This window comes from Peromyscus eremicus, chromosome 7 (assembly GCF_949786415.1).
Source record: "Peromyscus eremicus chromosome 7, PerEre_H2_v1, whole genome shotgun sequence".
Classification (NCBI taxonomy): domain Eukaryota; kingdom Metazoa; phylum Chordata; class Mammalia; order Rodentia; family Cricetidae; genus Peromyscus; species Peromyscus eremicus.
This window is the reverse complement of record NC_081422.1, coordinates 112,228,348-112,246,365: the sequence shown is the minus strand read 5'-3', so window position 1 is coordinate 112,246,365 and position 18,018 is coordinate 112,228,348. Positions and strand designations below refer to the sequence as shown.

Sequence of the window (18,018 nt, the reverse complement as noted above, 5' to 3'; positions counted from 1 at the left end):
ATGGTTGTGAGCCACCATATGGGTGCTGGGAATTGAACTCAGAACCTTTGGAAGAGCAGCCAGTGCTCTTAACCGCTGAAACATCTCTCCAGCCCCCAGCCTGCAGCTTTTTAAAGGGCATCTCTGAAATTCCTTGAGAAACCATTGCTAATTCCAAGTAACTGTTTAATTTCTTTTCATTCAGTCTTTTTTCCTGTTTTCACTTTTATTCACAAATTTGATTGTCATCCCTCATACAGAGTAGTGGAGGAGCCGTGCTAAGGAGTTTAGCGCCTCAACAGCTCGCATTCTCTTACCTCACTTAGGTCACAATGTTCAAATGGCCAGCTAGAGGCACTGTGCTCTTCCTCGCAGGACGGCGACACAACTGCGGCCGCAGAGACCGGCGGCGGCGCAGTAAGAACGAGGGAGCCCCGTGCTGAAGTTCACGGCCACAGCTAAGGGTCCACTGTGTCTACGTGGCCACCTCTACTTCATACAGTCTTAAAGGCAAGCTTCTGTAACTCTCCTAGCCCAACACAAACACTGCAGATGTGAAAGGATGGAGAATGAAGATACAATATAGACCTTAAGAGGTTTCACTCCAAGTACCTAAGACCTGAGAAAAACAAGACTTCAAACATCAACTTGCCACTCCAATTCTGGCTTTGCTTCTCCCCATCCCCACCCTCCCTTGAGTCAGGGTTTCTTCTCCATGTAACAGTCCTGGCTGTCCTGGAACTCACTCTATAGCCCAGGCTGGCCTCGAACTCACAGAGATCTGCCTGCCTCTGCCTCCTGAGTGCTGGGATTAAAGGTGCCACTCCAATTCTGAAAATGCCTATCACTAAACTAGAAAGTGTAATCAAAAAGTAATTTTTCAAAAGATCAACAAACCTTTAGCTGAGGTAGAAGAAAAAACAGACAATGAAACCTTACTGTTAACATCAGATGAAATGGAATTTTCATTTAGATGAAATTTCAATTTAGATGAAATGGAAACAACTCTTTAAAATTAATAGGAAGAAACAAAAAATTGAATGAATCTGAATAGAGCTATAGAGATTAAATTAGTAATCAAAACACTTTAACACATTTTTTAAAATGGGGAGATAAAGGGGGTTACAATAGCCCAAGACCAGATCAAATTCTTCACAAACTCTTCCAAAAAATACATAAAAGGAGAATATGAATTTGTTCTATGAGGTCAATAAGTCCTGATAACAAAATCAGAACTCACAAAACAATAAAGGAAACTGCTGACGGACATTCCTTATGAACACATGAGAATCTTCAAGACAATGAAACTAACGAAAGCAAATCCAGCCACACACCAGCAAACGGTATGCCATGATCAAATGAGATTCTAACAGGAGGCAAAGTAAATTTAATATCAATAGCAATTAGTACAAGTGTCACAGTCTGCAGAAATACATTAAAACCATGGGTCCACTTCAATACACACAGAAGGACTTTGTGGGCCCACAGAGGAGTGACACTAGGCTGCTTTAGTCTTCGGGGACAAGACAGCTCACCGAACAAGATACTTGCCACCAGGCCTGATGACCTGAGTTCAATCCCCTGGACCCACATGGTAAAAGGAGAGACAGACTCCCCCGAGTTGTCCTCTAACTTCCACATGCACACTGTGATGCACACATACATCCACAAAATAGATAAAGTAATAAACTTCTTACTGTTATATCTTAAAAATCTGGATGCTAGCTGTGGGTAATTTAATCCACCTCCTTTATCATGTGAGCAAGTTCCCTTCCACTCCTACTTTGTTCTTATCATGAACCAGAGTTGGATTTTCTAAATACCTCCTCTGTGTGTTAATTCACTTAGAGGCTTCTTAAAATTACTATTCACAGAAATGCAATGTATGCTTGTAAATCAATCTTATCTGTATTTATTTGCTAGACTCATTTGTTCTAATATTTTTTTACTGAACTCCTTGCAACGGTCTATATAAAAGTCCTCTGCAGACTGACATGACTTTACACCCCCTTTAGCCTGTGCCTTTTGTTGTAGGTCCTGCCCAGCACCCACAGATACAATGTCACACACTTGCCTCTCCTGTTCTTAGAGGGAAAGTGCTCAAATTTATTCATTTTAGTTTGTTTTCAAGGAGGGGTCTTTCTTTGATGCCCTGGATGGTCTCAGAAATCCTGAGCTCAAACGGTATAGTAGCTGTCTTTAGTTGATTTTGTATTTCCTTATCTGGTTTGCTTCCAAGTTGTTGCTAAAAAAACAATTTCTTCTCTCATTTCAGAGTGATACTGGGCATTGTGCCCTTAAGAGAAAGCTGCTCACAAGACAATTCCTATATTAAACTGGAAGAGACAACCATTCCAACAAATAAGCAAAGTGCAATTTCCACATATGATGCACTTACATACATGCAAGCAAACACTCATATACATAAAATAAAAATAATTAAGTATTTTAGGGGTGGGCGGGTAGAGACATGGCTCAGAGGCTAAGAGCATTGGCTGCTCTTCCAGAGGATCCAAGTTCAATCCCTGGCACCCACATGATGGCTCACAATCATCTGTAACTTCAGTTCTGGAGATCTGATGCCTTCTTCTGGCTTCCATGAGTACCAGGCATACATGTAGCACACAGACACAAACCATAAATGTAAAAGAAAATAATTGTTAAAAAGAACTGGACACCTCTTAGGCTGGATAAGTGGCTCAGTGGTTAAGAGTACCTGTCACTCTTCCAAAGGATCTGGATTTAGTTCCCAACAGGCACAACTGCCTGTAACTATAGATGCAGCAGATCCATCACCCTCTGGTAGTGCCCCTAGGGAATCAGAACCCCTAGAGCGTTATAGGAAATATGCATCCCCATGTGGTTGCTTGGAGACGAACCTGGGTCCCGTGTAAGAGCAGCAAATGCTCTCAACTGAGCAATTTCTTCAGTCCCCTTAACAACTTCCTATATTTATGTTATACTTCACAGAAAAAAAGGAACAAAAACAATTTTCATGCCAGTTGCTAGTTATATGGAATTGGTAGTTACTTTTCAGTTTCTAACCACCAACTTGAAAATATAGGGCTTTTCCCCGTATTTAAATAAAACACTACTGAATTATTCTAATAGCTCCAAATATTAAATAAACATACTTATCTTCTTAAATTATTTTGCTCTAAGAAACAGTTTACAAGAATTAACTGCTACTTGTATTTTAAAAAGAAAAAGATTAGTTGAGTTATTAATAAATTCAGTACCCTGAAATTAAATAACTGACTTGTCAAAACTGTTTCCCATATTGTCATCAGTAGCAGCATTACAGCTGAACTCCCTATAAGAAGTACATCAGAAGGCCACACTAACCTCTCTGTTGGGTGTCACGTCATCAAGCTGGTCTGTAAATGAAGATGTCCTGCTTCTAATCCTTGTTGGTGTTGAAGAGCTGGAGGAAGCCTACATTTAAAAATTATTGTACAAATTAGAAGACAGCACTGACTAGTACATTATTCTCTGAGCGGTTCTTTTCTGTGGTGATAGTGTGTCCCCCAATATATTGTGCACCTTAATAAACTTATCTGGGGTCAGAGAACAGAACAGCCACTAGACAGACATAGAGGCCAGAAAATGGTGGCACGCACACCTTTAATCCTAGCCTTCTGGAGGCAGAGATCCATTCGGATCTCTGTGAGTTCAAAACCACACTGAAAACAGCCAGGCATGGTGACTCATGCCTTTAATCCCAGTAAGTGATGGCAGGAAGTATAAAGGTATATAAGGCGTGAAAACCAGAAACTAGAGTCTGGTTAAGCTTTTAGGCTTTTAGCAGCAATTCAGCTGAGATTCATTTGGATGAGGACTCAGAGGCATCCAGTTTGAGGAAACAGGATTGGCTGAGAAGTTGGCGAGGTGAGGTTAGCTATGGCCTGTTCTGTCTCTCTGACCTTTCAGCATTCACCCCAATACCTAGTTCTGGGTTTGTTTTTATTAATAAAACCTTCTAACAATTCATGCTACACTTTTCTTTTTTTGTTGTTGTTGTTGTTTTTTCAAGACAGGGTTTCTCTGTGTAGTTTTGGTGCCTGTCCTGGATCTCACTCTGTAGCCCAGGCTGGCCTCGAACTCACAGAGATCTGCCTGGCTCTGCCTCTCAAGAGCTGGGATTAAATGTGTGCCACCGCTGCTGCAGTTCTTTACTTACTTCATGTCCAGGAACTCAAAGAAAGGAAAGGGACATAAAAAACAAACAAACAAACAAAAGAACAGGAAAAAATAATTACAGTAGATCAACTACAAGACTTAGCCATCCACTAGATCCTGACCTGACAGTCAATGTTAGCAAAATATAAGTAAGATAAGGCTGTGATTATATTTAGGATGATAATACTGGGGGTAACTGAGGTCAAGTGAAGTACATGAAAATTCTATCTTTGCCCCTTTTCTGTAAAACAAAACAAAATGATTCAAAAATTTTAAGTTCGTTAAAACCAAAGCAAAAAGGTTGAGCCAGATGGTGATGGTACATGCCTTTAATCCCAGCACTCAGGAGGCAGAGGCAGGTGAATCTCTGTGAGTTCGAGGCCAGCCTGGTCTACAGATCAAGTTCTAGGGCAGCCAGGGATACACAGAGAAACTGTCTTGAAAAACCAAAACTCAACAAACAAAAAGGTTGTCAATTTCAGCTCTGAAGTCCTTGAAACATTCAATTCTATGAAATTTACAGGCCAACAGCATGTCCCCCCTCTTTCGTCAAAAGCCTTCTTTGAGTCTCCATGTACAGCCCAGCTGGACACTGAAATGCTAAGAACAGCTGGATTACTTGACTCCTCACTAGAGAACAAAGAGCCCAAATACTAAACCTGGTGTCTGAAGTCTACTCTAATGTGAGCTAAAAACAGCCCGGAGAGCATAAAACCAAAACATTAAGCCTCCTCTGTACTTGTGACAAAATCCTCTGAACTCACCTGCATGTCTGCTTCCTTACTCACATATCTACGCAGCTTTACAGAGAAAACACTGAATAAATACCTGTCACCCACATGAGAGAACAAGTGGACAGATGGAACTCTAATCTAGGTGTGAGCACACTGCTATGGACAGGTTAGAGAGGTCATGAGCAGAGTCCTATACATACACATTCACATAAACACTACACACACAGGGCAGATGTTCAGTAAACAGTGTGGAAACAACTGGCCATCCACTCCGGGAAAGATACAAACGTTAGCCTCTGAAGAGAAACGATGTCTAGGTCAAGGGCAGAACACAGAATGAGTTTAAGTGGCAGGGACACATCTGTATAGCTAAGCTCAATAACTTTCTTCAATAAACAGATCTTAAATTTAACAGATCTTAAAAACTTACTAGCCCAGTCCTCTCTTTATCTTCAACAGCAAACTTGAGATCTGCCAATCAGACACACCCACGTGAGACTGAGTCACAAGTAAGAAAATAGAAATGCGAAGTTAAAGGTCACCCTTTGGTAAGCATAGGCACAGAGCTGGAAACAGCCAAGGGAGCGCAGAGCAGTGGGAGGTGCCCTGCCAGTACCAGGTGTGAGCATTGAACTTTTTTTTTAAGCACCAGGATGTAGTAATCAGCCTACAGACCCTCTAGAAACTGTCAGCTACCAAACATTCTTTAACAAACTCCTTTTCGTCTTGCCTAGACTGAATTCTGTTACAATTCCAACACACACTCCTTCTAAAAATGATCTTAAAATCAGTACACGATCCACTAAAACCAGCAAGTCACCTTAAGGGGTAAGATATCCTCTACCATCCAAGACAAAACGAGATGAACGGACTAGAGATGGCTCAGAGGTTAAGAACACTGGCTGTTCTTCCAGAGGTCCTGAGTTCAATTCCCAGCACCCATATGGTGGCACACAACCATCTGTAATGAGATCTGGCTCCCTCTTCTGGCCTGCCGGGATACATGCAAAACAGAACACTGTATACATAATAAATAAATAAATCTTTAAAAAAAAAAAAGTTTAACCAGACAAATAGGTGAATGTGACATAAATCTTTACCTAGAATACACATAACTAAAAGTCCATGTTATGTTTTGGAAGTGTGTGTGTGTGTGTGGGTGGGGTGCACTAAACCCTGTTTACTCTACAGACAGCTGCTGTGGGATGTTCTGTATGGCAAATGTGTTGCTCTGATTGATTAATAAATAAAACACTGATTGGCCATTGGCTAGGCAGGAAGTATAGGCGGGACAAGGAGGAGAATAAAGCTGGGAAGTGAAAGGCTGAGTCAGAGAGACACTGCCAGCTGCCACCATGACAAGCCGCATGTGAAGATGCCGGTAAGCCACGAGCCATGTGGCAAGGTATAGATTTATAGAAATGGATTAATTTAAGCTGTAAGAACAGTTAGCAAGAAGCCTGCCACGGCCATACAGTTTGTAACCAATATAAGTCTCTGTGTTTACTTGGTTGGGTCTGAGTGGCTGTGGGACTGGCAGGTGAGAGAGATTTGCCCTGACTGTGGGCCAGGCAGGAAAACTCTAGCTACAGACAGCTTTCATCAAAGTTGAGGGAACTGAACCCTGGGCAAAGTGCTTGCTGTACAAACACAGAGTCTGAGTTTCTGGATGTTTGGCACCCATGTGAAATGTGGGCACAGCAGTACACATCTTAGTCCTTCTTACACCTAGAGCCAGTTTCCACACCAAGCCTCAAAGGCTGAGATACTGGAAGCTGCCACTAGAAGGGACGAGCTCCCTTTGGCATAGAGGTGATGAAATGTTAGAAAACCAACTAGAAACTACTGACTAGAGGAAATTCCCTGCTGTGACTCCATGTCTAAGAAATCTCTGGGTTATTAATTCAGCTCTCCAAATACCCAGATGCCAGGAGAGGACACCCTATATAGAGACTTTTACTCACTTGGAAAAATACCTCAATGTGAATTTTAAAACCGCCCTTACATCTCAGCCTCCTATGGGCCTGACCTGACTCATCAACTGTGGATAAATGTAAAACAAAGTGACTTAAAGTTTTGAAAGTATATAAAGATGAAGAGTGAGCTCTAAAATGCCCTGTGACCAGAACAGTACAATAGCACCTGGCAACATTCAACCCAAGGGCTGACTGATCTTCTTTGGAGCTACAAGAGAAGAATCGTGAGGGAAACATTGGTCTCCTGGGGCATGGATCTTTAATGGGCTCTCACAATATAAGACAGGTATGAATTTAAAGGGCTGGAGACACCTCAGTGGTAGAGCACTTGCCTAACATGGGAAAGGCCCTAAATTCGTGTGTGTGTGTGTGTGTGTGTGTGTGTGTGTGTGTGTGTGTGTGTGCGCGCGCGCGCTATTTGCTAAGAAAAACCAGTGGTACTATCTAGGCTCACATTCATAATTCATTGCCTGCCAAGTTCTTACTAGCTGACTAGAGGCTTCAACTTCAGTATAAAGAAAAAGCAGTCTAGCCAGGTGGTGGTGGTACACACCTTTAATCCCAGCACTTGGGAGGCAGAGGCAGGTGGAGCTCTGTGAGTTTGAGGCCAGCCTGAAACAGAGGGGGAAAGAGGGAGGAGGAGGGGAAAGAGGGGGGAGGAGGGGGGAGGAGGGGGGAGGAGGGGGGAACAGGGAGGAAGAGGGGGAAGGAGGGGGAAGGAGGGGGGAGGAGGGGGGAGCAGGGAGGAAGAGAGGGGAGGAGGGGGGAGGAGGAGGGGGAGGGGGGAGGAGGGGAAGGAGGAGGAAGGAGGGAGAAGGAGGGAGGAGGAGGGGGAAGGAGGGAGGAGGAGGGGAAGGAGAAGAAGAACCAGTCTAGCACTATGGTAGGTCCCACATGACCCTGTGAATGACATATTACACTCACAACTGTATTACCATTGATGGAAAGGGAGATTCTGAAAGCATGATTTTAGCTGAAAATGAGTTTACTCTAAATTAAAATCAACAACAAAAAACAACTACCCAGATAAATTTAACCTAGCTACATAAGTCCTTCAAATCTGGATCTAGAGGACAGAGACCGAGGCTAGAGATGAGTACTTTTGCTATGCTGAATAAAAGCAAAATGCCTACAGGGACACATGGCAAGTGTTGGAAGTCTCCAAGAAAGAGACCTCTTCAACAGCCCACAAAGAGACCAAGACCTCCAAGCACTGACTGAACTCTAGGTAAGAAGCCAACCTGGACAACACCTTGACAGCATAAAACAGAGACCCAGTTCTGCCATCCCAGACAGCTGACCTACACAACTGTGGTGTCTCCAGGCTGAGAAGCACTATCACCAGGTGGAAACCAACAGTAACTTGGGGAATGATCTGCTTTAGGCCCTGTCTCTCCTCCTTGGCTTTTCATCACCCACCAGAGACTCCTTGGGTGCTGCCCTAACCCTCCTCACAAGTATTTTTCTACATGCACACCGCCATAATACCGGAAATGCCTGTCTCTCGGCCGTGCAGGGACTAATGTGCTCTTCAAGGCAAATGTCACACCCAGCACAGCACCTTGTAGGCATTGTTCAGTAAAAACATCCTTGACAACAACAAATGTCTTACATTTTGTCACTTTGGGTCCTCACATCAATCTGAAAGGTACAAAGGGCACATGATATTGTATCCAATCTCCTGGTAAGATTAGATAGACACTCAGCATGCTTCCATGGCTTACCCAAGTTAGACCTCCAAGAACTAGGTTAGCACACAGGCTGTCTAACCCTCTTGTCTGCCTCACCAGTTCTCTTCAGATGACTAGTTCTCGAATTTCTCTGGGACTCGCAGCAAAAATAATAATGCCACCACACTTCTACCCAATTCAGAGACACTCCAAAAACAAAAATTCCACAGAACTTTGAATTAGCGCAGGGTACAGCAGCTAAGCCTCAAACCCACGTCTTCACCATCTAGCCAATCACCCCACTGCTGAGCTGCACACCCAGTCTTTACAAGCATGTAAACTTTATATCATGAGATATATTTTCTTTTTGTTATTCTTGAATCATATACATATACAATGAAACATGATTATATTCACCATCCATTCCCCTCCTCTCAACTCCCCCATACACATGCCCTCTAAGCTGAACTAATGCTGCCCATCTGTGTATGGATATGCAGCATCCAACAGAGCATGAGAAACCCAGCAGTAAGAACTCCACTGACCTATGAGTAAGAATGTGCACTGACTCCCTCCCCCAGCAGCTATCAACTGCAAAAATACTGCTCACTGAGGAGTGGGTCCTAGAGAGAACCTGCCCTAATGAGCTCTGCCTTCTAACTGTATTTTCATTAAACACAAGAGGAGACTTCCAGGTACAGCTCACAAGCCACCTGGAGCACCTTCATGACACCATGTCATCTCTGTAGGCTCAAAGCTCCTGTATCTGGCCACCAACTCTCAAATCTATACGCTTGAATGGATATTGTGTTTTTTACTATGATTTTTAAAAAGGAATTAGCATTAATCCCAGGTTGAACCACATGATTTAAGGATAGCAAAAGCAAAAATTTTGGATATTCATATTAGTAGGATATTCTATATTTAAATTTACTCTACTAGAGGATGTATTACCTGGGAGTTTCAAGGCCACTCAAGACAGTAGAACTGTTAGAAATGCAGGTACAATGCTGTACATACGAATCTCTTTAGGTATCAGTGAGGTTCAATTATTATGAATCTGTAACCTTCTGAAATTGAAAATCAACTAATTCCAGCTTTTCTAAGAAAAAAATGAAACTTTTTTTTTTTTTTTTTTTTTTTTTTTTGGTCAGCTAGTCACTTATAGAAGTCCTCTCATCCTCTCATCCCTCCAGTCTGCTACCAGGAACTGGACTGCTCTAATTATTGGCTGAAGACAAAACAAGCGCTCGAAAGCTTGAAATGGGGCGGTGCGGGGGTGGAGGTGGGGGTGTTCAGTGTCTCCTCATGAGTGATTACATCAGCTATGGAACCTTTAGCATGTTTGGCTGCTCACAGGCCTTTTGACTTAGCTCCTGCTTCTCAAGTTTTGCCCCAAGCAGATGCAATGTCAGAAACAGATGTGATGTTAGGCTGTGCCAGCATACAAAGCACCTGCTCATTAATTCCTCCCACACACTGAGGGTGGGGACAGGGCCACTAGACCTTTCTGTATTACTACACTGCTCTAGTAACTGCAAATCAACTTGACATTCCAGTTAAGAAGGGTTACCTATCATGGACTTAGTTTTCACATAACAGTTATGTTTCAGTCACTAGTTGGAGCTTTTCCGCATGCCCTTAATCAACCATCTTTGTCATTCTGCAATCTGAAGTAGTAGTTCCAGAAATGAACCATCAGTCTCATGCTACAAATGCTTAACCTCTCAAACATGATCTTTTAATACACGAAATTCACTCATCAAAAATAATTTAAGGCAACTTCCAGTTAAACATGGCAATATGAGATACATACACTGCCCTTCCCAGAGAGCTCTGAAATCTCAAGCCATTTTCAGAAGACTGGAGGTAAGTAAGAAATAGCTGAAGACCCAGGACAGCTGAGGCACCACAACCCCAGGATCCACAGAAGGGAATGCTGACATGAAGAGGTAAAGCAATATTCATCCCCCAGAATCTTAGAGAGCTTTAGGACTGAAAGTAAAAGTTATATGCAAGCTGTAGAAATAAAGAGGCATGATCAAAACCAGGATGATTTGCTCACAAGCCTTTCCTTAGCTCTCCTGTCTCACTCTACACAGCTAGTGGAACATCAGGTTTCTTTTCTGGGACAATGAGGCTTCAGACCGGGAAACACTAACAGTGAGATGGGGAGAAGGGCAGAGTATGCAGATAAGGCCAAAGCCTGCACGGATAGTGGAACTGTCTGCTCACACTCCCTGATGATAACATCTGGAGGGAGAGGGAAGTTATAGGTCTAGAGTCCTAGAATGGAAGACTGTTGCTCCTGTCACTGCCTTCAGAAGACTTAGGATTATACAACAAATAGGTGCTCAGGTCAGCAGCCCCCAATGCAAGCACATCCCCAGAGATAACAGTACAATGAGTGACCTTCTAAGAGCATCACTAGTTGGAGCGGTGACACAGGAAAACAATGTGGCCCAGTCTCCCATGGCAATCTCTGTCCCAGCATACTCCAGTTCAGATTCCAAGGTAAGTACCCTAGTCGTTCAGTTTCCTTTCCATCTGGAGGGTGTAGCTCAGTGTGGAGCACAGTGCCTAGCACACTGAGTTCCTGGATTTGATGGCCAGCAAAACACACACACACACACACACACACACACTCACATCCACACTCATATATACACACACACTCACTAACACACACAGAATATTTAGATGACACATTAATTGTAGAGTCACCTTTCCAAGTAGAGACAGCCTGTTTTGGCTGCCAGTGAGGAATTCTAGCTTGGCTAGTTCCTATCCCTATACAGACATACAATTTCTAGCTCTCTACACACTACTAACAGGTAACAGTAGGAAAAAAAAAAAAAACCCATGTCAGCTAAGGAAATCAATCTTCAGGATTTCATGAACAGAAACGAACCACCAAAAATATAAGACTTCCTTCAAAAAACAAACAAAAAACCCGAACAAAATGATCAGCACCAATAAACACAAGACCCAGAAAAAAAATCTAGTAAATCAAAAAATACAATGTCTACATGCTTATATCTAACCTAAATACAGCTGCCCATACATGTCAGTATGTGAGTAATGTACAGCGTAAGATCTTGAATGCTGAGTTGTTGAATCCACAAAGCAATCATAAGCTAAAAACAAAAACATCACGATAGTTAAAACAATGGGTATTGCCCAGATTCATATTTCAGCTATAGTTTTTTTAATTATTATTATTTTATTTTATGTATTGCAGGTGTTTTGCCTGCATATATATCTGTGCATCACATACATGCCTGGTAACCTTGGAGGCCAAAGCGGGGCATGGGATCCCCTAAAACTGGAGTTATAGATAGTCGTAAGCTGCCATGTGGGTGCTGGGCTCCACACAGAGGTGCCATAAACCCACGTTAAGTGAGTGTACTAGTTTAGATGACACATACACTGAATTAATATATAAGACTAAACTTAGTCACCTAATCACTGCTGCCTAATATCACTATTAGTTGTAAAATACAATTTTAGAATCAGATCAGTGGAAGCAGCTAGGTTAAAATTCTGAAGATCTCTCTCTAAGCAACAGAATAAACAGAAAAGAAAAGAAGGGAAATATATAAACAAAACTAAAATGTAAAAAAGGTTTACCCAAAAATACTAATAAGAGTCCCCTCACCAAAATAGAGAATTCAAAAAACAATAATAATGGGGCTGGAGAGATGATTCAGAGGTTAAGAGCACTGGCTGTTCTTAGAGGTTCTCAGTTCAATTCCCAGCAACCATATGGCGGCTCACAACCACTTACAGTGGGATCTATGCCCTCTTCTGGCATGCAGGCATACATGCAGACAGAGCCCGAAAACCTAAAAAAAAGTACATATATTAAAATTTATTTATATATATATATATATATATATATATATATATATCACTATATTTCTATATAAAGCATTATCAATGGGCACTGAATCCTCTTTGGTAGGAACACAGATTGTAAACAATCAGGACAGCTAGGCAGTGGTGGCACAAGCCTTTAATCCCAGCACTTGGGAGGCAGAGGCAGGTGGATCTCTGAGTTCGTGGTCTACAGAGCAAGTTCTAGGACAGCCAAGGCTACACAGAGAAACCTGTCTCAAAAATCAAATCAAATACAATAAAATAAACAACCAGGATACACTTGGATTCTTCCCATCTCTGTGCTCTCTTTGGGAATTTAAGACAGGGACACTCTATAAACTCAAATTTACAATAAGGCTATGCCCCTTCAGGAAAGGACTCCTCTGCCATCTGTGAGACATCTTGGTGGGATTTTATATTTGTTTTTAAAATTTCTACTGCATTAACTATTATTTTAGGGCCCTACTTAAAAAAAATAAACAAGTCTACAGGTTCAAGCAGGGCTTATATGTTGCTTTTAAAAATGTTTTAATTGTGATAAAACATACATACCATATAATTTACCATTCTGAACATGTGTAGGCATATAGTATTCCAAGACATTCATACTCCATGAGAACATCACAGCATTCATCTCAAAGCTGCTTCATTTTCCCACTGAAATCTGCAAACCATTAAACAGTGACACCTACCCCAGACCCTGGGCCAGGTTCTGTTCTCTAGCCTGATGAATCTGGCTATCCTTATATATTTCATATAAGTAGACTCAAAATATTTGTCCTTTCATATCTTAATTTTCATAATGTTTAAGTAAGTTTTCATAATACTTAGTATGAGAATAAAAATGCTGAAATGTTTTTACTTATGTCACACACACACACACACACACACACACACACACACACACACACAGAGCCTGGGATTGAACACAGGGCCTTGCCAGGCAAGCACTGTATCACTGAGCTACATCCATAGCCCCACCTGTTTAATTTTTCTTTTAGTAAGTTAATCATACAGAGTTTAAAAAAAAAAAAAAAAAAAATAAGTGTTGCTTAAAAAAAAAAAAACAAGCAAACCCTGATTTGAAACATTTTAACTTTATTTTAATTCATGCTTATAATAATAATCACCATATAGAGAATCGGATCTAATGAGCAAATGATTACTTAAAATAATAGCCACAAAAAAAAAAAAAAGGGATTTAAATAACCTTAGCATCAACCAAACAGAAATTACTAGGAATTAGATGGCTATCATGTTAATTTATTTTGAAGCCTTAGAAGAAAGGAATGCAGGCAGGCAGGCTGGTTCACTCTATACAATATCACTATTGCTACTGTATGGAAGTTCTACAAATATCTCCCCAGAACTACCAGCACCTGACAGGCACTCTACTGAAAACAAACATACCAGACAGTATCTCTTATGGAAAGCAAGCTAAGAACCAGAAGGCATGCACACAAAAGCCTCTAGAGAAACTAACAAATCGAATACCCAAATTTAGGTTATTGCACTAAAATGCACTTAGAGAACCCTTCATATAATTACCTTTAAATCCTACTAAATTTATGTGTATTATTTCAAAGTTCACAATAGTTTAGAAAGCAGGGAGAAAACTGATAGCACATCATGAGAAACATTACAAAATACAAAATGTAACCAAGATAAGCAGGCACTGGAGGTGTAGAGGGCAGGCGTGGACAAGAACAAACTGAAGTGTGCAAAACAGAGCCTTTCAAAGCTCAAGGAACCCTTGAAGGCAGCCGGCAGGTGGTAGGCACTTTAGTCCCAGCACTCGGAGGCAGAGGCAGGCAGACCTCTGTGAGTCTGAGGCCAGCCTGATCTACAGAGTGATAATGAGACCCTATCTGGGGGAAACCCCCCCCCTCCAAAATCCTACAAGGCTCGGCAATTTCCTCAAGAAAAAGCAATCTATATCCCAAAATGGTGATCTTGAATCAAGATTAAACACAAATTGAAGACACCTTGCTTTAAAAACAAGGATGTGTAACCTACTGCATAAGAGAGGTCATCAAAAGGGCCTGCTGACCTCTGACTGAAATACATTTAACTCTTTGAAAACAATAACCCAGAATATTTCTCCTTTCTGAGTAGCAGATCTGAAAACAGAAGCAGCTCAAGCTTCTAATGGTAGTAGACACTGGCCATTTACTTTTCCGTTCTGGATGGAGATACTTCTACCCAAAGGCTCTCTTAGGTCTTACACATAGGATTCTGTCTGGCCCAGACGCTTCTCTAACAGGATTAAGCTACAGGAACTGTAAGCTCTAATAGCTGAGCTTGCAACAAGCTTTTGTTGCTATTACTCACTCTCCCCCTTGCTACTGAACAAGTGCAGTTCACTTTTAGAGAAAAGGTCAACGTTAAATATGAGAAAGTATATTAAATACCTTATCAATACTTTATCCTATTAATATCTCACAGCATATCCTTTTACACTTGTATTTTCACTACACACATACACACGCATGTATACACTCATTTATTGGTTTGGTTTTGGGGAACATGGGCTTGACATGTACCCCAGGCTAGACTTGAATATGAAATCCTTCACACCTCCCAAATGCTGGGATTACAGGTGTGAGCCACCATGCCACTTATAAAAATACATACATTTCTTTTTGTCACAAAAAGTGGGTCAGAATTTACGTGCTGCATTTGTCTCTTGCAACATTTATCATTCTATATAAACAATACCTGTCTTCAGCTCTGATACTGTGTAGCAATTAGGTTATCTTTGGGCCTCACATCTTCATCTACAGGAGGAATAATATCTACCTCATAGGTCTATGTAATATTAAAATAATCTATGTTAATGGCTAACTAAGATGCCCAGCAGGGATTCAAAACAATGATGTTTGTTTTTAATGCTGCCTGAAGAGTTTATTCAGCCAATTCTTCACCCGCCCCAGTGTTAGCACTCAAACAGCATCAAGGCTGGCAAAGACAGCTCAGATGGTAAAATGCTTGCCTGAGTTCCATCTCAGAATCCAGGTTAAAACAGACGGGGTTGGGGGCTGGAGAGACGGCCCAACAGTCAAGAGCACTGGCTGCTCTTTTTTTCAGAGGACCCCGGATCAATTCCCAAGACCCATGGGAAGCTCACATCTGTCTGTAACTCCAGTTCCAGGGAATCTTTACACAAGCATACATGCAGGCAAAACACCAAAGCACATAAAATAAAAATAAATTATTAAAAATAATAAAAGATAGGTGTGGTGGCACATGCTTGTAATCCCAGTGCTCAGGCGGCAGAGACTTGCTGGACTTGATGAGTCCCAGGCTAGGGTGGTGGTGCTGGAGTGATGGCTCAGAGGTTAAAAGAACTTGTTGCTCTTGCAGAGGGCCAACCAAGGTTCAGTTCCCAGAACTCACATGATGGCTCACAACCATGCATTACCCAAGTTCTCTGAGATCCACACCCTCTTCTGGCCTCTGTGAGCACTAGGCATGCACATGGTATATAGACAGACATACAGGTAAAACACCCACACATAAAATAAATTCAAAAAAAATTTTAAAAATAGTAAAATAAAAAGGACAATGCCTGAGGAATGACACCAAGGTTGTCCTCTGGCCTCCACATGTACACACGCACCCACACAGACAAATACACACAAAAATATTAAAATGAAAACTATATAACTCAATCTTTTTTGTATCCTAAATCTTCTCAGAATAAGTTTCTATATTTTTGGTTGTGAGCCTAGCCTTTAACGGCTGAGCCATCTCTCCAGCTAGCCGGGCGGTGGTGGCGCACGCCTTTAATCCCAGCACTCGGGAGGCAGAGGCAGACGGATCTTTTTGAGTTCGAGGCCAGCCTGGTCTACAAAGCGAGTTCCAGGAAAGGCGCAAAGCTACACAGAGAAACTCTGTCTCCAAAAAACAAAAAAAAAAAAAAAAAAAAAAGTTTCTAGAAACAGAATACTGGATCATTAAACACCCAATTGCGCCCCGATTAGCCAAAACGCGGCCTTTCTTGAAGCACGGACTCTCTCGGTTTCTAGGAACCCTAAAAGGAGGGAAGAAGTCAGTGGTCAAGCCGCTGAGACCCAGAAAAGCTGGGGAGAGAGTTTCTCGTCGTCAGCACCTAAACCCTGAGTGCGCCAGAGGCTTAGTGTGTGTCTAGCACCAACACGCCCCCTTCTCCCTGGAAACATACTCTCATAAAAGCAACGACCTTCCTGAAAAGCCAGAGCAGGGTTGCGGGCAAGCTCCGTGCCCGTCCGGCTCCGTGTCTGCACCTCCGCCCTGTCCGCCACCACCCAAGTTATGCGATGAGACTAACTCGTGACCGCCTTGGACGCTGGAACGCGGCCCTGGGCTCCTGCAGGCAGCCTGGCCCGGGACGGCTCGACCCTCTCTCGGCCCTCGTTTCTCCATCAGGGTTTGGAAGCGGGACACTTTCAGGATCCTGGCCATTCCAAGCTCAATGTCCACGGGACACAGAGGGGACCTCGGCCAGAGGTCAGAGGTCATGTATCACAAAGGACTTGGGTTGCCCCACCCCCGTCATCACCCCAGTGTCGGGGTCTCGCATGGGCGGGGGAAGGTCCCCACACAGGACCCGAACCCATCGCACCCACCCTCAGGCCGGGTAGGTCCTTAGGGGGAAAACCCCGAGGTCAGATGTCAGGATGGGTCCCGCCACCTTGCACGGGGACGGAGTTTGGGAGTAACCAAGCCAGGGTTCTTACAGCACCAGGACGGTCCAAAACCCATCCTCGGCTCGGGTTTGGGGAGAAGCCCTGGGCCGGAGGTCAAAGGTCACGGAAGAACTTTCTCCCCCACCCCCGGGCCTCGGCGCAGAGGGACGGCGTACCTGGGCAGGGGCTGGCGCCTGCTGCAGCTGCTGCTGCTCCTCGCTGATCTTCTGCTTCAGCTTCTTGAACATGGCGCGGCGAGGGGCCGGCGGCGGCGTCTCTACCCGCGGGACGGCCGGGCCCGGGCCTCGCTGCCTTCCTGTGGAGCTCGCGGGCACGCCGGGGCGCTCGTCCTGCGCGTGTCGGCGTCGCCGCCGCCGCGTCTCTTCTTTCTGGGTGCCACTGGCTGGCCTCGGCCCCCCATCCAGCCCCGTCAGCGGCGGCGGCGGCGGCGACAACGGCAGCAGGTGAACGCGTCCAGGGCGCCTGCGCGGCCGACGTGGAGCTTGCCAAGAGCTTGCTACGGAGCGCGGCAGTGGACAATATGAATGCGGTGTGGGTGAACGCGCGCGCATAGCGACTCTGGCACTGACGCCCGCTGGGATCTTGACGCTGTGCAGTCAAGTGGGGAGCATCCCACCTTTGAGCACCAAAGTGAAGAAGGCTAGGGTGAGAAAGGATGGCGCTAGGGAGCCAGGAATGTGTTCAGTGTAGGTTGGCACAATTATTGTTAGAATTCTCTTTAAGGGTTTTTGGTTGGTTGGTTGGTTGGTTGGTTGGTTGGTTGGTTGGTTGGTTTTAAGAGAAGATATGGGGCTGAGGATGTAGAGTGCTTGCCTAACATATTCAAGAGAGTTTGGGTTCTATCCTCAGCATCACATAAACTGGGTGTGGTGGTGTACACCTATAAACCCCACATCCAGATGTAGAGGCAATA

General features: G+C 43.4%; 1 protein-coding gene across 9 annotated transcripts in view; it reads right to left on the bottom strand.

The window, feature by feature from the left end:
- Positions 1-17,549, bottom strand: part of Golga4 (golgin A4) — a 91,521-nt gene extending 73,972 nt beyond the window's left edge. For 4 of the 9 annotated variants that reach the window (XM_059268855.1, XM_059268856.1, XM_059268858.1 and 1 more), the window contains exons 1-2: positions 17,261-17,509; positions 3,325-3,414 (exon numbers count right to left, since the gene is read on the bottom strand). In XM_059268855.1, coding sequence (XP_059124838.1) covers positions 3,325-3,414; positions 17,261-17,332 — 162 coding nt within the window. In that variant the 5' untranslated portion in view covers positions 17,333-17,509. Of the gene's footprint in view, positions 1-3,324; positions 3,415-17,260 lie in introns of all 9 variants that reach the window. The other 5 variants (XM_059268861.1, XM_059268862.1, XM_059268857.1 and 2 more) reach the window with 3 other exon arrangements.
- Positions 17,550-18,018: the final 469 nt, after the last annotated feature.